At 33.5% G+C, this 24,071-nt stretch overlaps 1 protein-coding gene across 2 annotated transcripts in view; it reads right to left on the bottom strand.

Moving 5' to 3' along the window:
- Positions 1–24,071, bottom strand: part of Dcn (decorin) — a 36,072-nt gene that overhangs the window by 3,295 nt on the left and 8,706 nt on the right. For both annotated transcript variants that reach the window (XM_046419377.2, XM_046419378.2), the window contains exons 3-7: positions 15,683–15,795; positions 10,160–10,373; positions 9,266–9,379; positions 4,629–4,722; positions 1,032–1,170 (exon numbers count right to left, since the gene is read on the bottom strand). In XM_046419377.2, the coding sequence (XP_046275333.1) occupies positions 1,032–1,170; positions 4,629–4,722; positions 9,266–9,379; positions 10,160–10,373; positions 15,683–15,795 (674 nt within the window). The remainder of the gene's footprint in view (positions 1–1,031; positions 1,171–4,628; positions 4,723–9,265; positions 9,380–10,159; positions 10,374–15,682; positions 15,796–24,071) is intronic.

The raw sequence follows: 24,071 nt of genomic DNA, 5'->3' as shown, positions 1-24,071 counted from the left end.
AAAAATTAGATAAAACAAGGATATATATAAATTTTACAAGCAATATTGAATTTTTAATTGAATGTTTGAATAACTTATTTTTTCAAAGTAATGATGAAATTTATATATGTATAAAATTATTATCACTACTTAAACTGATAAGCTTTACTTTAATTTGTAGATTTGCAGAATGGAAAACACTATCATTAAAGTGGACCACTGACCCTTATCCTCTTATTCTTATTAAGCACTATAATTTGGTAATTTCTATATAGTTAATTCAGCTATACTACTAGCTAAACATTCTTTGTTAAGCGATATCATATCTGCTGAAGATAAAAGCTAAAACTACTATTTTTAGTTCATGTCAGTGTATCAGTGATTATATCATCCTGTGCAACAATGTGCATTTGTTACACTGATCAGTGCCTGGAAATGATGCTGCTTCATAATAAGCTGTATCTTCACAGCGAGCATTGTAGTGTGTTCAAAAGAATAGCACTAATTTAAAAATAGTAATTTCGAAGTTTTTTTTTCTTTGACAAAATGAAAATGAATATTTATGTGGAAATATTAAATATGTCTTTCTGAGAAACAGGTTGAATTTTGTATCTCCTCCCAAATTCATGTGTTGGAAATCTAATCCTACATGGTGGTATTAGGAGGTAAGGCCTTAGGGAGGTCATTGGGACATGGGGGAGGAGCCTTGATGAATAGTATTAGTGCCCTTATAAGAAGAGGCCATAGAGCTGGCTAGTTGTCTTTCTGTCACTTGAGGACAGAATGTTATGTTGGCATTCTCCAACCTGGAACAGGGCCCTCACTAGAATGTAATATGCAAAGCACCCTGATCTCAGACTTCCAGCCTCTAGAACAGTGAGAAATGAGTGTTTGCTGTTTAAGCCACCCAGTTTATGGTGACTTGGTACAGCAGCTTAGCTGACGGTAACATTGTAGAAACCATGTCTAACCAGATCCTCCTGCCTCCCAGCCTCCAGGAGGGAGGGTCTGCTCTCTGAATCCCTCACAGTGAGTATTTGCTTATGCATCACCTGGATGTACTTGTGCTCTGCAAGCCCACCAGGCACCCTGAGAAGCTTGTTGTTGTTCAGGTGAAGCTCCCTGAGGTGAGGAGTGTTGGTCAGAGAGCCATTTTCCACAGAAGAGATGCTGTTGAAACTCAGTCCCAACCTGCAAAGCAAAGCAGAAATGAACACATACCCCAACACAGGTGTCTTTTGTGCAGGCATTGTATGATTAGGCAAGTAAATAGAAAAGGGCATTTTTTGGTTTTGTTGTTGTATTATTCCCACTGTTTACAATGCTTTATCTGATCTCTCTGAACTTACACAAAGCCCATTATTCTTAATGGCTCAGTGTTACCTTCTTTGAGACTCCTCTAACAGAACAAGATTAGACAGGCACCTCTCTTAAATGCTCTGTAGCATCCTGTGGTCAACTGCTTGTATTACATAACAGACTGTGTTCTGTATTCTAAAGGCCTGTGGACGTGCATACCTCTCCTTTGGAACAGTAACTACCTTATGGTAATTAACGTAGTGCTTGCCATGCTCAAAAATAGCTACAAAATGGATTTCCATGGGTAATGAACATATTAAATTCATTTGAGAGAGAACCAACAGAAATGGCGCAACCAATTTGTTTTTTTGAAAATGGAGCTACAGTGCATTTATCATATAAATTTATTCACAGATGATAAAAGGTGCCAAATTCTAAAAAGTTGACAACCCACCTTCTAGAAAATTTCAGTTTTCTAGATCAAAAATATTCCTCATTGACCATCTAATAGTTTCAAACTCTGCTTTGCTGCCAGCATTCTTGCTTCTGACCCAGGTCTCTGACTCAGATCTCCCTCTCTTGCCCCTTTTGACATTCCTAATACAAGTTCCTTCAAATTTAATTCACTCAAAGTCTTGGTTCCTAGTTTTAAAAAAATTAAATGCATAATATGTGGGGGTTCTGCAATGTCCCTTCACGGATTTCAAGGCCAGGAGAGGTTGACTTAGAGACATGAATATTTTGTATAATACTCTGGGAATGAAAAGCAAAGTGATGTCAATCAAAGGGCAGACAGAAGATACCAGGTATGAGACAGCAAAATAAAGAAACATACACACACACACGCGCACACATGAGAGACACACACAGAGAGAGAGAAAGAGAGAATGACAGGCAGACAGACACTCCAAGGAGGGTGAGGGACAGTATGTCAGATTTCCTAAGTGCAAAGGAAGAGATCTAGTCATTGTCCACGGATGGTTTCTCCTACGCTCCAGCTAGTTCTGATTTGAGCTCCTTCAGAATTCAGATGCTGGTTTAGGTATCAAAATTTTCCAGTTTTAATCACGGATTGATATTTGAAATAAGGGTTAAGGTTAACTGCTTTTAGGCTATTATTAATAGCAGTACTGCATTGTCTTAGCTATTGATATTAAGCTGGCATCTTGGCTCAGAAAAGTTTGTTTTACACTCAGTCTTGAAACATTCCTGTCTTCTTTTTGACCTTTCCTTTTCTATTCCAGAATTGTGTCTATTGTATCTTGCAGAACTCCAAGTCCCAATATTAAATTTGAGAATAGAGCATTCCTCATGAAGTTATTCAAGGAAGATTTTCATAACACAAATCATTACTTAACCATTTATTTATCTATTCAATCAACATTTTTTTATAGTACTGGGAAATCTCACACATGCTGTATGAGTGCTCTACCATCAAGCCACATCCCCAATCTTCAAAAAAGTAGTTTTGAGAACACAGTATATGCATGATTTTACTGTAGAAATGATGAGGTGAAATAGTTCAAAAATTATTTTTATCATCAAGGAATAGTTCATTTAGTAAAGGTGATGATGGTGTATGCATGCATGTATATAACTACCTACCTATGTATCTAAATAAATAAATAAATAAATAAATAAATAATTTCATGCTTCTGATGAAGGGCATGCATTGATTTCTCCAAATTTATTCTTTATTACAAATGGTAACCTTTACCCTAAAACAATGCTCTGTGGTCAGTGGCTGTTTTTTTTTTTTTTTTTTTTTTTTCATTTCACCATTTTCATTTTCAACATCAAAATACTTTTCTTGTTCTAACATAAGTAAGCAATAAACAACATAATTATTTCATGGCTTAATCAAAAGATTTTGGATTTGATTCTGAAAAAAAATATGTTCAATGAATTCAAGAAATTATAATGTTTGCTTGGCCAATAAGGCAATGAATGGAATTCAAAATTCATTTGAAGAGAAATATAAATTTCTGTTGACATTTTCAATATTTATTAGCTCTTTTGTATTTTGTATTTGATACAAAGCATATGAAATCAGTGTTCAAGTGGAGAATCTTAAAATCTCCTTACCACTTTTAGTAAAAAATGAATTTATTCTTTTTTTTCTAAAAAAAGCACACTTATAATGATTCATTTACTATATATTGAACTTTAAAATATTGTTTCCCTACTACTATTACTGCTACTACTACCACCACCAACAACAATAATTATAATAATCCAATAATAATGATCTTGATAAATAATGCAGTTTATCTGAATATACATTTCTGTAGTTAGGGGGACCTGATCTACAAATACAGGTAGGTGATGTGTAATACTACTGTGAAGAATGTTTTCTACATTAGTGAATAGCATTCAAACAGGTCTAAATGAAGCTTTTCTTGTTATTTGAGACATTGGGGTTAATATATGTCAGCTCTATTCACATGCATGTGCTTATCTTCAGCCCACTCCACTGGGTGTTATCCACAGAAATGGGAAAAGCCACCTTAAACATCTATTTGAACTTAGATATTTATCAAAGATAAAATGATGCATGTTATGTATTTTTATCTCCCATGAAATTTATATGTAAAGAGAGGAGTGAGTTGATTTGGCATAAAGCCATGGTGGGAATATACTCTTGAAGGACATTCAGCAATGTATGCGTATCAAGAACAGAGTATTCTCAGAGTTTGCCAGCTCTCTCCTCTTTTTATAATTAGCCAGAGTGCAAATGTACAGAGACTGAAGTTAGGAAGCAGACACTAGTGATCATTCACAAAGAAAGAAACAAAGTTAAGGAAGGCTAAAGAATACCACCCAAAATAATAAAAAAATAATTTCTAGTTGGCCTACATTTAATGTGCAGATGCATTTTATTATAAACTTTGGAGAACAGGAGGTTAGAGAATTTCAATATAAGCACTCTAGCAGTGATATGTGGGATGTTCAACATTTCTAGATTTTGGTAATGTTCATTTTACAGCATTTTTGTATTTGGGACACTTACAATTTTGTTAACTTTCAGCTTGATACCAAGTTAGAATATATTGAATAAACACATTTAAATAAAATCTGTTAATAAAATACCCGGTATGTAATACCTAAAACTATACAGTATTCACAAAATGCAAGGTCAAGGTTGGTGTTTATAGTAGGCATTCTATTTCATTGATTTTTTTTCTCAAAAAATAATCATATACACCAAAGTTTGAATTTGTTGGAAACAACAATAAAGTGTAGCAAATATTAAATAAAAACCAATCATCCTGTTTCTATCTTCTAGAATGCAGGCACTGATTATGCCTAGTCAATTGTTCTGATAACGAGTAATGAGAAAAGATTATTACTTAGCCAAGTTATTCAGTCCCTTCAGGCTAGCTGCATCCACTTTGGTGATTTTGTTGTTATCAAGATGTAATTCGGTGAGGGAAGGAGGAAGGCCTGGAATATAGAAACGTGAAATGTTGACTTAGCAAATAAACCTAAGTACAGAATGTAGAAAGACTCAATGAGAGTTTATGCCATTAAACATACAATGAGGTTTGAAGAATTAGTTCTGCTTTTCATATTTTTCCTTCATCCCATTTATAATGATGCATGCTTTTGAAAGTACAATGCTAGAAGGTGCAGAGGAGAAATGATTGGGTTATGAGACCCTTAGTCCAATCAGTGAATTAATCCCCCTGATGGGATTAACTGAGTGGTGACTGAAGGTGGGTAGGGTATGGCTGGAGGAGATGGGTCATTGAGGGCATGCCTTTGGAGTATATATTTTATATCTGGCAAGTGGATTCTCTCTCTGCTTCCTAATCATCATGTGAGCTGTTTTACTCTGCCACACTCTTCCACCATGATCTTCTGCCTCACCTCTAGCCCCAAGGAATGGAACCAACTACCTATGGACTGAGACCTCTGAAAGAGTAAGCCCCCAAATAAACATTTCCTCCTTTATAAAAAAAAAAAACTAAACTAAAGGCATTTTGATAAATGGAAAAAAAAAGTAGAAAACCTTCCTACTTTTCTCCTAGATGGACTCAACAAAATGAGAAAATGTTCTAGTCACGTGATAATTGTACCAGCAATGGCAAAAGTGCAATCAAACATTGAAACTCACTATTCTTTTCTATCTTTGTTAATGGGCTAACACTGCCACCGATAAAAGAGATACATCATAAAATAAAAAAGATGAGTATTTGAATATAACAAAGGGGTGATGTATTGGTTAAGTATATATGTAAATTTAACTAAGCATTTCATTAATGAGAATCATTAATAACCCACAATGATAAGCTATGGTGGTCTTACACTTACCAACCTTTCCATAAAAATCACCAAATGTCCCTGAAATCTGGTTGTGTAGAAAGAGCTAAAGCTTACTTGAATGTATTAAATCAAGACCATTTCTTTATATGAGAAGAAAGCACAGGCCTATAACCAAGTCATCTGCCATATGTAGAGCACCTGGAGAAATAATTTAAGATCCAATATGCCCACTAAGTCTTGGAATAGTACTTCCGGAATGGTTATAATGTCCAAAGACTGAGTAGTATATATATAAAAGTTTAAATATTTTATTTTCATTTCCTCATGCCATCTGAGGATATATTGTGTTTTTATACAGCTTTTTACATAGCACATTGTTCCACTTAAAAGAATAGCAAGAACTTAAAAAAATAGCAAATCTGTTACATGAACAAATAAAATCTGACTTGCAAAATGTCTTGCATATTTGCCTATAAAGATATCAGTTTGGAAAATCACAGGTTACATTTGATGTGAAACTTTCATTACATCCCACTGAATTATGTCAATATTTTCTATTTAATGCAATAATTTTTTTCTGTATTTGACCAAAAAATGAATATATGAATATGCTTCTCTAAGGAAATTTTTTTTTTTGGAAGATGCTAAGGAAATAAGTGTGTTTGCTATGGCACTTGTCCTAACTCAATTTCATTATTCCCTCACTGTATAAACTATTGATAATTAATCCCTTGTCATAAGTGAGGAAACAGAGATTCAAAATTACAGATTTTGTAGGCCATCTGTATCTTCAGTAAAGAGTAGAATATGATCCCAGATAGCCAAAGGAAGTTAAAATAGCCTGTTGTTAACTAGAGGAAATGAAAAAACAATTGCATTTTTCTTATGAATAGAATCTAGGGAATTGTAGCCATTTTGACAATAAAGGATTTAAACCACTTAATTCTCCTTAGAATAATGCACTTATATTTTTACATTATCCTCTGAGAAAAGCAATTTTATATATATATATATATATATATATATATATATATATATATATATATATATATATATCAAAGCAACTAAATAAACATTCTTTCTTTTTTATCACCAGGAAAAGATTTCTGCCTCTAGTGCACCATTTATCCCACAGCTATTACTTCCTCTTGGTTTCTTAGTGTCTTCCGTTTTTAGTGTTGATTTCCCCAAAATAAAGTTAGAACCAGGAAGAAGTTTGTCTATGGAAAAACCTTTGCAACAGGACAGAGAAAGACAAATTTATACACACTCTTCTTACACTTAGCCTCTATGGCATGTGACTGAGAAAACATATTCTCCAGTTACTTTTATTAATTCTTTTCCTTTTCCTTGTTTTATGAGATAAAAATAAATGAAGATTACTCAGGTGTGGGTACTATATGTATATAAATATTACTTTAGGTAATAATCCTAGAAAGTAGGTTTTATTAATACCTTCATTTTATAGTTAGAAAAACTGATGTTTTTAGAGAAATGAACAATTAATGCAAAATTGAAGAATTGCTAAGTGGCTGAGATCTCTCTCACTGTGTTGTTTTTATTCAATTTAGATTTTATAATTACTACACTATCCCACCTTTACATTTCAATAAGTAGTGGGAGAAACTATAATCAGGACATGGATAATAAGCAGGCAGGCATAAGAGGCCCAGTCTAACAGTAGATTCTTATTTTAGATAGACATAAATATGCAGAACATAAATATGGTGGATGGCAAGAGAGTAAAGTAGTTAATCACACGAACTCTAATACAGCCCAGAGAATCTCACTGTGATACTTCCTCCTAACTCTATGACATTGCTCACAATTTATTTCACTTCTTTAAGACTCATTTTGTCCTCATTTACAGAACAAGAATGATACTACCATATAGGGATGTTTTTTGATTCCATGAAAAGTGTTTGGCATGATACTAGCAGCAAGTGCTTAATACAATGTAGTTACTACAACTTCTATATTATTATAAAATAGTAAATAAAAGCAAGCCAGAAATGATAAGAAAAAGAGTAAAGCAGGAGAGAAAGAAAATTTAGGACAGTAAAAGAAAACATATCATTGATGAAAGGTGTCACTTAGGGATATTTTATAGGAGGTATCAGGAGGGATTACAAAGTCAAAGAAAATGCTTAATAAAATTTTTATGGCAACATGAAGTGATGGGGAAATTCCAGCTGCTTCACCTCCTATGAGTATGCCTTTTGGTCAGATATATTAATCTGCATCTATATATTTTTACGTGCGTGTGTGCGTGTGTGTGTGTGTGTGTGTGTATGTGTATATTTGTTTCTGTCTGGTGTGTGTACACAGTGTCCTTGAGTATCTGTAGGGGTTTAGGGGATTTTTTTTTGGACCTTACTATGAACCAAAATTTGCTGGAATTCAAGGCCTTTATATAAAATGATATAGAATTTTTGTATATACTACATGAATCCTCTTGTTTTTAAATCATTTCTAGATTACTTATAAAAAACAATGTAAATGATGCATAAATAGTGGCTATATTGTATTGTTTAGGGAGTAAAAAAAGCACATATTTTAGATGAAAATTTTTTAAAAAAATTGTTTTGATCCATAGATGGTTGAACCTATGGATATGGAGCCACTGGTGATTTTCTTTTTAAAAGTCATTTGTTAGATGCAGCAAGTTACTCAGCAAGAACATGGCTTGTAAACTTTAAATTGAAATAGCTATCTGTTCATCCATCTGTCCACCCCAGCAGTTACTTTTAAGGGCACCCAAAACATGCTCTGTATGAGATGACTGTAGATAGAACAAGTGGTAGTAATAAAGCTTCTATGGTGTATGTACTCTCAGAAATTAAAGTTTCTCTGAAGATGCAATAACGTAAAATTGGTGTTTTCTGCAGATAAGTACCTATATCTTGTACCTAGATCAAGAAAAAGGCAGGATGAGCTTACTCTGACTGTGGTGATTGCTGTTTGTTTTTTGGTTGCTAAATGTAGATAGCATCTCCTATTCACCATTCTGTCACCAATATTCTGTACATTGTCTAAGCCAAGTGAAGGTTGAAAACATTTTTTGAATAATAGGAGACAACATTAGTCCCTACTTATCTAAATGCCAGATTTTTTTCTGATTATCTATTTAATTTTAAAACAACCCATTCTGGTATATATTAACATTGTTCTCACTTTATGGATGAAGTAATTAAGGGTCCTTGAGTCAATGACAACTTGAACTCAAGCAAACAGATTCTGAAATCCACACTTTTTACAACCAATGGTATCAAAATAAGAGTGGTGATTCCCTTCAGATATTAAGGACTGGAAAATCCTACAATGGAAAGAATTCCCTAAGGAATTGGAGACACAAATTAAAAAGTGTCTCAGTTCCAGAGGTACTTCTACGTATCATTTTTTAAAAACAAAGTACCAAAGCATTCAGTTTATTTTTAAAATAACTCCACTATTTCCTTGTTATATCACAATTACAAATATAAATTCATTGTTTATTTTTTCATTGTAGAAAGGACATTTTAAGGAATCTCTCCATCCTTACAATGAGCCTGGATAGTCTCAGAGTCACCCAGGCTCCACAGGACCCGTTGTAGGGATAGAGTATTTACCATAAATAAGGTTGGTTACTTGAGTCACAATTTAAGTGTCCACATCCACTTTTTTAAAATATCAAATCCCTTGGACTTAGGCGTTTCAGAATGTTTGGGAGGGTTTCTGTCACCTTGTGGGATGGAGGTTATGTTGGTGTCTGCGATGCGGATGTAGGAGAGCTTCTTCATTCCCTGGAAGGCTCCATTTTCAATTCCTGAGCTCTTCAGCGGGTTGGTGCCCAGTTCTACAAGTGTGAAAAGTGCAGGATTTTAGAGGGAATTTTAGGATATTATAAGTCAGAATAGTATCTCTTTCTATCAGGCTTCTAGAAAGAAATTTGGGTTAATAACAATGGGAAAGCAAAAGGGAAATAAAAGAACATGTTCTTCAGAAGAATAGCAAAGTGGAATAATACATTCCATTACGAAAACAAGCAAAAATCAAACCATAAAAACCAGAGACATATGAAACAAAAAAAGAATCGCAACCAAGTATCTAATATTTTTTTCTTTTTTTTCAGAAAATGCTGACATTAAAAAAAGTGTTTATAAATCATACATTATGCTATTTCTTTTCTAAGATACTTTAAAGTGTTGCCAAAAATATCTGAATCTATTTTTTTTTGCAAACTGGTTATATAATTATATATATTTTGACCATCCTTCTAGCAAAATGTTATAACATAATATTTAAAGCAAATGATTTATGAACGTTCAGGATATGGCAAATCCCTACACAAAAATGTTTCTAATTACGCACTACTTAAGTCCATCCTGCACATTAAGCACACAGCAAGGTAACTTCAGTCTTAGATCTCCTCTACATCCTCAGATCCTCAAAATCAAGAAAGAAAAATGTTGTAAAGTACAAATTCAGTCCAATTTCCCCGGGCCCTGCTACTCTACACCATGTAGATTTCAGGCACACAGGCTCCAGCTGGTTCACCTTCCTGCAGCTAAAGAATACTTGATATCTCTAAGGTCCACCTGGTGCCTTGGTCTTCAAGTTTCAAGAATATCTGTACCTATGACAATCATCTCGTTCAATCCATTGAACACCGCTTTTCTCACTTTGGTGATCTCATTTTCATGGACACGAAGCTCCTGAAGGGATTTGGGCATTTTTTCTGGCAATTCCTTCAGTTGATTCTTGGACAGATAAAGTCTTTCCAACTTCACCAAAGGTGTAAATGCTCCAGGGCTTATTTTGCTAATTTTATTGTTGACAAGGATCAATGCCTACAGATAGAAAACAGAAACATTTTCATAAGTTCCAAACTACTTTATATATAAGTACATACACACACACACACACACACACACACACACACACACACACACATTTAACAAGTATGTAGTCTCTTCGTTCCATTAATGGTACTTGAGGAGGAAATCTGGAAAATTGCAAGAAATATGAAAAATCAGCAAATATGATCACTTTATCTGTGTCTCTATATGTCTATATACATAGATATGTATGTACATATGCAATCTTTAAACAATAAATACTCCCCAAGATTGTACTTCCTAGTAACAAACATTCATGTCCCAGTCAGGTCTTCATCCTAAAGGTCCATTGTCATTGACTGTATCACAGAATCTGATACAGAAGGTGGTGCCATTTTACACTATCATCAACAATTGAAGAGACTGAAATTTTATTGTAGCCTCACAAAATTTGATCTCTTTTAAAAAAACTTTTGCCAAATTAACATTAATTATGTTGTAGATCATTGCTTTGTTTTGTCTTTTCTTGAAAAATTAAACTTTATTTTGTTTACTTGCCAGGTATTGTTTTTTTTTTCCCTTAGGGAAGACATTTTCAGATCACAAAAGCTTCTTAATTTTTACAAATTGTAATATATTTTAATAATTGGTTTAGAACATAAATAAGTAGCCAATATAACATGAAGAAGCATTTTTTTTTCTTTTTTGTCTCTCTCTCTCTCTCTCTCTCTCTCTCTCTCTCTTTTTTTTTTTTTTACAACTAAAATGCCTTATAAAACAGTGTATTTGGTGATTTTTGTATCTGAGTTCTCCTAATGCAAAAACTTATTTTTAATTAATTAGTGCTATATTTATAGTAATTTCTAAACATGGTTGTGGACACTTTATTCTGTCCCAATATTTGTTCTAACAGAGCCACACTGTGTTTATTGCTTTAAGTCACATTATCTGCTCTTATTAAGGAACTTGAGATAATTTTATGAAGGTCTAGGAAACATGAATTTTCAAATGCAGAACTCATGTTTTTGCATTAATGAGAATTCAGGGGTGAGGGAAAGTAATTGAGGTAATAGGATGGTAAAATTTCAATCACAGGGCTGGATTGTAGCTCAGAGAGGTACATCTGAACCACATGTGAAGCACTGGGTTCAATTCTCAGCAAAACATAAAAATGAATAAATAAATAAAGGAAGCTATTGTGTCCATCTAAAATTAAAAAGTATATACATAAAAAATTTCAGTCCCAGAAATGCAAGAATCTATTCTGAAAGCAGTGGCTTTCAGAAGTATATCCTCATGTTATTCACATTATTTTATGAATTAAAACTTATTATGAGTAACCTGGTCTTTTAATTAATCCAAAGATACATTGGTTGATTAATACAAAAATTCTAAAAGTTTCCAATGTATATTACAGAAAGTTAAACGCATTTATGGGGGTTAAGTAATATAAAATTGAAATTAACAGGCAAATGCTATGGAAATCAGTACAAGTCAAAGCAGAGGAGCCGAGTGAGCAAAACTTATATTTATCAGACACACAGAATGGCAGAAGCTCAATGAGAAATACAAAGCATGAGAAATACAAGGCACATCTTTGACTACCATCCATAGAGAAAAATTCTGAAGGTTGATACAATCAAATGTATGCAATATAGTCTTAAAATCTGGTTTCTATTATGTTAAATGTTAAAGTCTGACTTTTAATATCATCCTTGTGCAGGGCTTACACTGTACTAGATATTGTAAGGTTACTATCATATTTATTGGCAATTTTTAATGAACATTCTCAAGAGAAGAATAATCCTGGTATTCTAAACTCAAGTTCTGTTTCTTAATCGCTAAGAATAGTTATAAGGATTAAATAGTTCCATATATCTACGTTACTAAAAAGAGCAGCTAGTATATAGAAACTGCTGACAAGTTTTTGTTTGTTGGCAATTTTTGTTGATTTTTAATTTTAAAAACGCCTTCTTTACCAGATATATTAAATTTTAATTCAAAAGAAATACTTTGTTAGTATTGCCACACGTTATCTCCATTATTTTACAGAAAGATGATATAGTTTTCTACTCTAAGTATAAAACTATTAATATGCAACAAGTATCACTCATATTAAGCCACAGCATTGCAAATGGATATAATTATTGGAGAATAAAGAATTTTTTTCCAGTTGAATCCTTTCTATTTTAAACTTTGCTTATTTTTCATTGCTCTCCTTCCCTCCCATTCAAGTGTACCTTTCCTAGCTGAAATTATGATGTTTGTTTGGATAATAACAAGGATGGTAAAGATCAGGAATGAAAGAGTAAGAGAAAAATAGCTGTTTGACATCCTCTGAAAGGTTAGAAGCTCTAATAAGCTCTCTGTCTCTTCCAATGTGCACTTTGAAGTAGAAAGAAGGGGATTGCCAAGGTAATGGTTGCCTGAAAGCACACTTAGAAGGAGACTTAGGGAAAGAAAGAACACATTGTTACCAACACTGGATTTAAAGAAATGTCACAGAAATTTAGATGTCTCTTATTGAACAGCTTTAAAAAACTATTTGGCATATATTTAAATATGAAGTTAAGATTAGAGTAAGAGAATTTTTCTTCCTTAAAAAAAAAGTAGCTTTAGGTTAACCTTAGCAAATAAAGCTTTTTACATACTTTAGTTCACTGAAATTAATGATATTCATTCTTTATTATCACCTCTTTAAACGTATTCCAAATAGTCACTGACAACCTTGCTGGTTTCGGCATGCCCTCACTCCCAGTGAAATCTCAAGGTGAAGGCAGAGAGCAGGTGAGCAGCTCGGGACCCACCTACTACCTGTGGAAACAGAACCCAGCAGCCCAGCTATGGAATCTCTTGCTCAGGCCTAGTCCTGCACTATCTCAGAGCCCACATCCCTACTCTAGTCTGCCTCTATTTTATCATCTATTGCTTTTTGTCTTCTGCCTTTGCTTTTCTCTTATAGAAAAAAATGTCCTCTTTTCTCTACCTTTCCAATTTCTGCTCATCTTCTAAATCCCCGTTATCCCATATTCTCCTAATACTCTACCTGATATTCTGATATAATGATGATGACTGATTTTTCTGTTACTTTGTGCTATTAATACTCAGTACTTATAATGGCTTATAGTATTGAACATCAATAAATTGACCATGGCTATTTTATTATCTGCTATTTTAAAAAAATATATTACATGTACAATCTTAAAAGTTTTATGGAAAAAAAATGTGCTTCCTTTAAAAATCGAGTGTATGTTCTCCTGATGATGGTTAAATGGTACTCTTTTCCCTCCAGGGCTTTTAGTACATCCATAGCTAAATCTTATGTTAATTTCATTAAGTATATAGTTGCCATTTTTACTATTTTATATTTCATTATCCCCTGTATCTATATTTCTTATTTCTAATACATAGCACTCAAATGATGAATTGTATATTTATATTTTATTATAAGTTGACAATTTTTACTACATAGCCTTTCTATAATGACTAGAAGATGTGAAATTAGAGTTCATCAACCTTAAGAATGTATTTCTATAGCATTAATTATAGAAAAATATGAACTCTCTGTCTCCATATACAGGTATCATACAACAATTTTCAAAATTTTCTAACTATTTTCATTGCATTTCTTTTTTTATAATTTTTTTAAAAATTTTTGGTACCAGATATTGAACCTAGGGGTGCTTAACCACGGACTCATATCTTCAGCCCTTTTTTTATTTTTTAATATGAGACAGGATCATACTAAGTTACTTATGAACTTGCGAAGGTGCTAAGCCTGGCTTTGAACTTGTGATCCTCCTGCCTCCTTCTCCACAGTCACTAGCATTACAGGCATGTGCTGCCGCACACAGCTTCATTGCATTTCTAATGTTGAACAAAAATCTGCTTCCCTGGAATTTCCAGTCACTAGGACAATTCTGTCATTTTGTAGTATAGCAGCAAGTAAATATAATTCCTCTTCTCTAACACAGCCTTTCAAAGTTCACTGATGGCCCTTTTAAATTCAGTTTAGAGATCCATATCCATCAATCGTGCCCATGTGATGTCCAGTCTCCTCATTCCCATAAGACCTGCCTTCCCTGGATGCTCTTAATTGCCATTCTTTGCCAAGAAAAAAACCACTGCTCCAGGAATGGCCAAACAGTGGAACACACATAGTGAGGTTCCCACAGTATATCTTTTGAACATTGATGTTATTGACTTATACTAAATGTACACTGAGATGTTGAGCATACTCATTGCATAGGTAGGGAGCTGGAGTAGATAACAAATTTCATAGTACTCTCTATAAAGAGACCATGGATTTACTCTTACACAAGGCTGCCTTAGAGGTGTATCCCTATTGTCCATTTACAGCATATTGTCTCCCATCTACAACTATATTATTTGTTCTTTCCGGCCCTTCTCTGTGTCTTAGGACACTGATCTCACTATAGGGACGATACCAACCCAGTGCTCTCCACATATGGCCTCCAAATAAGTTCAGCCAGTGGAGACATTGGCAGGAAATAAAAGAACAGGACTATAGTTACTCAGTTCTCTCATGGGGAACTAACACAAGTTCCTTGAAGTCTTGTGGAGCTGGGTGCTTTGCAATGCCTTATTGTTTCCCATACCCCTTTGCAAACTATTCTTTCTGTAAAGTCTCCTGCAGGAAGCCCTTTTGAGAATGCTGTTTTTGTTTTTGTTTTTTGTTTTCTGAGGGGGTCCTGAACATTAGACTAGACATCATAATGGAGTATAGATAAGTGAAAATCTTAATCAAAACACAGCTCAGGATGCAGCATGCATGATTCTGAATACAATCCTGTCTATAGGTGAATGTATGTGTATATACACATATGATTATATTTACTAGATAAAATACTAATGATTATTCCTTTTTCTGTTGGTCCAATCTTTGAGAATTTACAAGGTTATTCTCACTTCTCTTAGAAAAATGAATGAATGAAAGGAAACAAAGAAATAAAATACAAAAATCAATTTATATTGTATTTTGTTCTACTATTTAAGTACAGTCTAATTGAGAAAATACATATATTTACTCATGAAAACTTGTGAGGGGATTAAGATATAAAGTGATAGATATAAATTAAATACTAAAAATGTATAAATATACAGAGGAACATTTGATGATTTTTTGTTGATTAATTAACATGCTGCTCTGCTCCCCCACCACTGCCAGGAAGAGAATTTAATAAACATGTGGTTGAGTGCTGATTTATTATCATAAATGGTTTTGCCCTTACATAGTTTACGTTTGGAAAAAATACTTTGAAGCATACCACTTTATCACTAAAAAATCAAATTGCTCTTACATGAAGGTCCTTCAGGTTCTTAAAGTCGTCATTTTTGATTTCCGTTATTTTGTTGTTTTGCAGATCTAGCAGTGTCGTGTCAGGTGGAAGATCACTGGGCACTTTGTCTAGACCTAGCATAGGAATAAAAGGAGTGTGTCGTCAGTAAAAGGGGACACATAACTACAGAATCACACACAAAAAAATAGATTTATACAGAAACCAATGTTGCCATGATAATTTTACCAGCAAACTATTTTTCTTCTAAGAACTACATCATTTGTAGTTTAAAAGGTTTGTTTTATCCTCTAACGAAGTCAAACAATTTTATTTCCTAGTCATAAGAAGAACATGATATTCTCCCTGCATATTTACTTTTATGCAAAGGGGAAATTTTGTATTTCCTCATGGTGTGGCTCAAATCTTTCAGTGTACACTGTTTTTTACTACATTTGTTTGGTAGGAGTGAAGTGTAAATCTATATATTTCTAAATAAACACCCTGTCAATAAGAACATACTTTAGTCATATCATCAACTGTAAAGCTTTTATTGATAATTTAACACTGTCATCGAGCTATGCTTTAACTTAAATTATATAAATATGTAATCAATGTGTGTTGACTACATGAAAAATGTTACTCCAACAACTCGAAAACTTTTCCACACTTTTGGAGATCAATTCTTTCAGTTTTAACTGTAATACCAGAACAATATTAGTTTTAGTTGAAATTTTATGATCAATCAATGTTAGGCTAATTAGAATAAAATAAAATAAATAGTATAACTTTTAGTATAACTTTTAGCTAATTAGAATAAAACAAAATAAATAGTATAACTTCTCTAAAGGTAATGCTATAAAATTTTACTTTTGAACTTTACATTTAGGTCTAAATGAGTTATTTTTGTTAGTTTACAAATATAAATATATTGAGTAAGCAATTTGTCCATGGTATTAAAAAATTTCACTAGTCACTAAAACAATTTTATTCAAAATGTATGCCACTTTGAGTAAAGGGAATGAAAGCTAATGGAAAATTATTAAATGAGGCCTTTGGTCTTCCTTTGGCTTTTTTCTTATCGATGTGGGATGATAAATATAAATTTGACATTCTATTAACTCAATGTGATTATTTCTATATTTTAAGATTGCATAACATAAATCTGGAATACTTTTTAGTCTTTGACAGAAGCAATCTTCCATCATATCTGTAACTTGAAGTGCTGAAGAACATGTCTTCATTCATTCAACAGCATGTGGTTGAGTACCTCCTAGGAACCATCAACTTGCTAGCAGCTGAATATAAAGTAGGAATAAACCAGAAATTATCCATGTTGCATGGAAAACATAATTTAATCCAAACTTTTCAATTAAAAATCAAATTATAATGAGGCAGAATAACTCCTATGTTTGGAAAATTCCTTTCAGATTTTGAGTTTTAATTAGAATACATTCATAAACCATGATGGTAGACATACTTCAACTATCCTCATTGCTTTTCATGGAAATGACTTAAAATATATCTAAAGTCACGTATTTATGAGTTTTTTTTTTCAAATAATTTTTTGTTCACGATATCATTGTTCTGTTAGTGGAAAAAATAATCTTGTCCCTAATCCAGTGACCACTCTCTTCATAAATTGCAATATCAAAATTCATGTGATTCTGAACTTACATCAATATGCCATGTAAATACAGAACTCACTACAGAAACAGTTCCCATAGAAATAGCCAGAGTGAAGTGTTTTCCATCATAAACAGTGAACTACCAGAACAGCTACCTCGTAGGAGGATATTTAATGGCATTATGCAGTCATAATCCCTGCCATTTTCAGAATGTCAATTTACTAATTACATGCAATTAGAGGTGGGACACTTCTGCCAAATCTTTGATGATTAGTTGTTATCCAACCAAGAAAAGATATAATTTCCTTTAATTTCAAATAAAGATATAAAGTTACTGCCCACATATTATTTCTTGGGCATTTTGGTGGAGTCAAAAATAAGTCTTAATTTCCATTATTTTTACTTTATCCACATCGTTGCACTTGAATTCTGGTTACACTTAACATTTGTTCAGATTCAAACTGCAAAGATAGTATTAGATGTAGAGGGAGAGATTGATATATATCCGAATGACTGGCAATTTTTATTATGTTGTTATCTCAGAATGTTTTAATAAAAGAAATTGCTTGAGATGAATTATAATTCTTTATTTCTGAAGATTTAGTACTAAAAAATGCCTTCTTCAGCCTTGTGATTCTTACTGCTTAGTTCCTGTAGAGCTATTTTAATGTATGAATCACTAATAAATTCATATCCTTTTGAGATAATTCATATATGAGTGTTTTACTATTAATACTTTATATTTCTGAGGCTTTAGTAATTATTCAAAAAAATACAATGTTATTTCATTTTCTTCCAAACAGCCCAATGTGACAGGTAAGGCAATATGATACATTCCTTTGTCCAGATGATTTTCAGACAAGGTTTAATGACAAGAGAAAACTCATTTAGCTAAGAGTGACAAAGTGTGTTTAGAAGATTGCTCTCTTGGATTCCAACATGACATATACTTTCTCCTGTCAAATCTACATCCTCCAAAAGATATTACACCCAATATCATGTTATATTTTTAAAGAGTCTAACAAGTGTTGGGCTGTTGCCTGGCATGTTCAAGAACTAAGGGCAGATCCAAAAGATATTACACCCAATATCATGTTATATTTTTAAAGAGTCTAACAAGTGTTGGGCTGTTGCCTGGCATGTTCAAGAACTAAGGGCAGAATACCACGGGCAAAATACTACAGCTGAGTTTCTAGAATGTCACAAAGGGAAAATGTCGGGTAGTCTATGGATCCCGAATGTTCCAGCATGCACAAGGAGGTTTCTATTGGCCTATATCAAAATAAGAAAAACAACAAGGGGAATCTGGTTAGTTTTAATATAAAGTACCTCCCGCAATTTATGAGAGCATTTCTTGCTACTACTATTTCCTTTTTTTTTTTTTTTTATACACACCTTCTTTAAAAAAAAATTATGAGAGTAGACATCAGGTTGTTGTTATTTTGTTAGGTTTGGTTTTGACCCTAATAATCAATGAATTTTTCAACATTCACAAATATTTAGTTGTCCCAGAAATAAGAAAAGTTTTGAGCTAACACATCCTCTTTTTTTTTTTTTTCACAGGTAGAGAAAAAGAAACCCAGAAATGCCAGGTGGGTTAGTCTAGGTGCCTGATGGCTAAAGTAGCCCAAGAACCAAGATGGTTTGAGTTCTCACTCATGGAAAACTCCATCCAGGCATTTCTTCCTACTTCCATCTCACAGTGCTTTAAATAAATCTTCCTCTTATTTCCTTCCCCACTCTATAAATGCTCATCTCTACCACTTCAAATAACACTGATTCCCTGCTTCTAAAGCTTATGATGTACTGTCCTGTATTTTAGGATCTTTTGCTTGTTGTTTGTTTCTGCATGTTTGGGGTTAACTAAGACAAATGATCATTTTTCATCAGATGTCTCTACCTGTGGGAAAAAAAAGAGGATGAATTACCTCAAAAGTTTCCTGATGGCCTCTGGCTGTTTGTACACAGGTGTCTTTCTGATTAATTTTTAAATACAGTCGTAGGTAGGAAGTTTGTGAACATGTCTTTGAGATCCTTTCCACCATATTTTGTTACTAAATCTCTCTACATCCTACTTTTGTTGTAGTTCTTTTTTTCAGAAGTATTGGGATATAACTGGTTATAATTATCATAATTTTGTTTCTAATTCTCAAGTAAATGATACCATCAAATATGTCATTCACATTATCTGCACCAAAAAATCCCAATAAGTAATTAGGCCCTCACTAGCTGTTTCTGGTTAATTTAATTCCATATGATGGTGTAAATGCTGTATTTTTCAAATCTAAAAAATAGCAGTCTTTATTTATCCATCTGTATTCAAAATTATCTGGATTAAAATGACCTCAACCACTAACTAGTGATGACCAGAATTCAAGTTTGCATCTCTAAACCTGTATATCTTCATCTGAAACCAACTGAGCCTAGGGTCAATTGGATAGAAATACATTTGAGCTAAATATTATTTTGATGATTAAAAGTTGCTCATTTGAACCAAAACTAATCTTCACCATGCAAAAAACTATGTGATATTCTATGGAACCCATTATTTTATCTTATTTTTTTTTAACCACTTAAATAAGCAAAGTTAACAAATACTGTTTTTAATTACATATAATTATATTAACTTCATATGATTTTCATAAAATCATTCCTACAGATATTGATGGATTTTACAGTAATTCACAAAACAATAGAGAAAATAAGATATTAAGCATTTTAAAAATGATATATCAGTTAGCCAAGTAGAATAAGCTTCAAATAAGATGCTCTATAAAAATAACAAAGTCCAGATAACATGACTGATTGCTGCTCATACAATCTTAAGTAGATGATTTAAGTAACTATGAAGTTAGCTTAAAATTAATTTAAATATAATTTATTTAACTTCTTAAGCAGTTTGCAATTATAAGTAATGACCTTCATAGAGACAAATAATATCTATGGATCTTCTCTATTTAGTACTCTGTAGAGTAACTTATGCTCATGCTTCTCTTTAGAAACATGAAGATCTAAGCAAATGTGCAAAATAATAGTACTTTTCAAAGATTTCATTAATTATATTTCTTATCCTTCATGTCCTTCTAATATAAAAACTCATCCCAAACCCCTTAAGAGGTGAAGTGCAATCCTCTTTCCTTTCCGTTAAGACTAGGATGGACTTATAATGCCTCTGTGAACCTGTGGGATGCTGTAGAATGGTATTATGATATTTGAGGCTAAGTCAGAAAAGGTGGTACCCAGTTCACAGCTGCTACCTAGTTCACAGCTGCTATATAGTTCCTCTGAGATGCTTGCTCTGGGGGCAGCCAGAAGCCTGAAGAAATATGTTTACTGCTAGACCACCATCTGGACAGATGAGTCACTCTGAAGACAACAGATTGAATAGTCCCTTGTGACTAGCACCAACTGCTCATCATAAGTCTAAAGGACACCATCCGGGTGGCCAGCCTAAGGCAAGCATTCCCATGATTCTGGTTCTATCTAATGCTTGACTGCAAACAGTGAGAAACCTCAAGTGAGAACACCCTTATTATCCCTTCCCAAATATCTTGTTCCTCAAAAATTGTAAGCAAAATAAGATGATTTTTTGAAGTTACCATGTTTGGGAATAAAATACTTCTGCAGCAATAGTAACAGGAATAAAATGATTTCCTAAATTTAGTTTTCAACAAACTTTAATATAATTTTCATTTTTCTATTATAACACAGTTTTTTTTCCTAAGGTAACCTGAATTATTTTATTTGCTCTGACAAATTGTGTAAAAGGAGTTTTGTCTTCTTTAAAATATTATTATTAAAGTAAATACAAGTATACTAAGTTGTTACCAGAAAATCATTTCTGAATAAAGACTAGTAAGAAATGTACTACCTTTTCTTTTTTCCCTTCTGGTAGTCCCAGTGATGAAGAGCATTGCTCTGCTGGTAAATGTCAGCAATCTGGTAAACATCACGTTGGACAAAGGCCAGGTTACCCTAAAACATCATGCTTTATTTCCTGCCACGTGGCAGGAGTCCAAACTCTAGGATTTATACTTGTTGATTTCCAACAGTTTATTTTTTATAATTCTGTCTTCAATTTAATAATTAGGATAGTGGTGATACACTTGCCTCAGTTTTTGTCAAATCACCAAAATAACATTCAGGTTCTCCAGTCCCAACAAAAAATGTTTTCTACTTCAGGCAAACATGTTTCCCTTTTTCCCATATTAAAAAACAAATGGTAATCGGACTGTGATAGCAGTTAGTCCAGGCTTCTGAAACAGAAAATTTTCTCTTTTATTTCTATTGCCTTTCCAAACAAACTTAAGGAAGGGTTAAGCTTCCTGGATTTACAGTCATCCTCAAATGGAAGAAGCCAGGGTGCACTGTACTTATATGCTCTCTAATACCCAATCAGCCATGTTCCCTCTGGTGTCCAGTTTGGTAGCATCAAGAGTACTATAGAGTATTCACGCAAGCACCAAGCCGTGCATATGTTTATCGATTAATTGATTAATTACTTATTGATTTTTAAGAGCCCATCAAGTATAAGACATTTTATTGTGTATAGAATGTTACAAATATAAATTATCACTACACTTCCCTTCTGCTGGAGAAAGCAGATCAATACAGAGGTAATTTAAAGTATTGCATAATTATATGTATGTATATATATATATATATATATATATATATATATATATAATCAATTGTTACAGGATAATCCAGGAGAATATAGATAGAATGAAAGCACAGAAGTAGACATGCAGGAGAAGTTTTCTCAAAGCAGTCTACAGAATAAATCCAGGGTAAATAAATCTGGAGTATTACAATGCAGTTGTTATGGGGCTTTCTCCTTTTACTGAGACTGGATTGCAAACTGGTTTAAATTCTTTATCCTCATTTTTTGAGGAAATATATAATCCTCTTGTAATTATTTTGAAGGGAAAAAGTTAAGATGACAGGGTCTCATGATTTTCCTCTTTCATCCAGGGAATTGCTGTTCCAGCTAACCTATTTCCATCCTGTCCCCTGGAGCCAGGATGTTCTTCCAAAAGAGAATGCATCCCAGCTGCCGTCTAATGAAATGCCTTGATCCCACACAGCTGCCTTGCTCTCCCTCCTGGGGCCAAGAGGGAAACCAGGGCTGCATCAGTTCTCAGGCAGGTCAGGAAGGCAAACACTTATCCAGTTGTTTTAGATTCCTCTCTTCCTCCTCACCATCTTTAACCCCTGAGTCAGGAGTCTCAGCTCTCTGGGTAAGACCTGAGTGTAAATCTCGCTTCTCCTGAGGATTGTCCAGACTCACCCTCTGCCCAATGCTAATTTAGCAACCCAGTGGGCATACTCTGCACATCCTTCTTCCTATAGTGTGTTTTGAAGAAGCCCTTTTGATGCATCTGACAATCTGAATAAGGGACTCCCCCCTAACCCCTGCCACACGCATCCCTGGGCTATAAAGCTAGAAATTAGGAAGGCAGCGGGAGCTTCTAGCATCCTGTCTGCACCCTGCAAAATAGCCCTGATTTATTCTTATGGATTGACTTCAGGGGAGAAGTCTAATGGTTTATTGTTTCCTTTATAAGATCTGCTTTGGGCAAACTAGTCTCCCCAGACCAGCAACAGGCTGTGACATAATATATCCCAAGTGGTAACCACAGACAAAGTTTTCACCAGCATAAGCAGAGTCAGTTTTAAAAAGACACTATGCAATTTTAACAATTCTATGGTTTCCCTGAGTTTTTTTTTTTTTTTAATGAAAATATCCTTTACATTAAGAGGAACATTTTAGGTACCAGCAGGTAATTGTGTTGTTTTCACATGACCAAATTTAATGTGTTCTATCTTCTGGTGCCATTTCCAGAAGGTTAAGAATGTGAAGTTTGAATCACTTACTATCATAAAATAAATACATGCTTCATCCTCAACTCCAGACAAGCAGTTTTTGTTCATAGGAATATTGGATTAAAGAGCACCAAACGTCTTGATAACTGTACATATTTTTTTAAAATTCTCATCTATTTATATTTGGAGATGGCACATCCTTCCTTAGGAGACAGGAGAAAGACATGCTCTTTATGTCTAGTTTGACAAACCATATATGAGAGACTGTCAATTTCAAATAAAAAATAAAGGATGTGCCATAAGTAACCTCAGGTTGTTGGTTAATTTAGAAATGATGAACTATATGTAAAAGTTGCTATGATAAGCATTTTCACACACATTTTCTAGTCTTACCATGGCAAAGCAGGATAGGAGCTCAGAGGTGTTTAATTGTATGACCCAAGCCCTTTCCAATATCAAATTATTTTAAAACCTCCTCCAAATCTTTTGAAACTTAACTATAAAAAAGTTAATCAGTGTTATTTTAAGTTTGAAAAATATACAAAAGATGAGATATATACTTATATTTGACTTTTCAGGCCTAATCTGTCTTTCATCAATGAGATGAAAGTCATTACCAAATTCTGCTAACTGATAATACTTCACAAAAGATGAATGGCTGAACCAAAGAACACACAAGAAATACTATCTTCCTTCATGATAACAAGGACAAGACTGATATTAAGACATTTTAAAAAGATTTGACAAGGAGTTACATTTATCAATTGTTGGACTTTTGGGTTGCCTCCATTTCTTGGCTGTATGAAGAGTGCTGCAATGATCATGGATGCACAGATGTCTTAGATTTGCTGATTTCATTTCCTTAGAATATAAACCCAGCTTGGAATTGTTGGATCATATGTTAGTTCTTTTAATTTGTTGAGGAGGCTCCATAATGTTTTCCATAATGACTGTAATAG

The sequence above is a fragment of the Marmota monax genome, unplaced genomic scaffold, assembly GCF_021218885.2.
Source record: "Marmota monax isolate L192 unplaced genomic scaffold, Marmota_monax_Labrador192_F-V1.1 WCK01_AAM20220418_F8-fsc00036, whole genome shotgun sequence".
Taxonomy (NCBI): Eukaryota; Metazoa; Chordata; class Mammalia; order Rodentia; family Sciuridae; genus Marmota; species Marmota monax.
The sequence above is the reverse complement of the archived record's forward strand: the minus strand, read 5'-3'. Positions and strand labels throughout refer to the sequence as shown.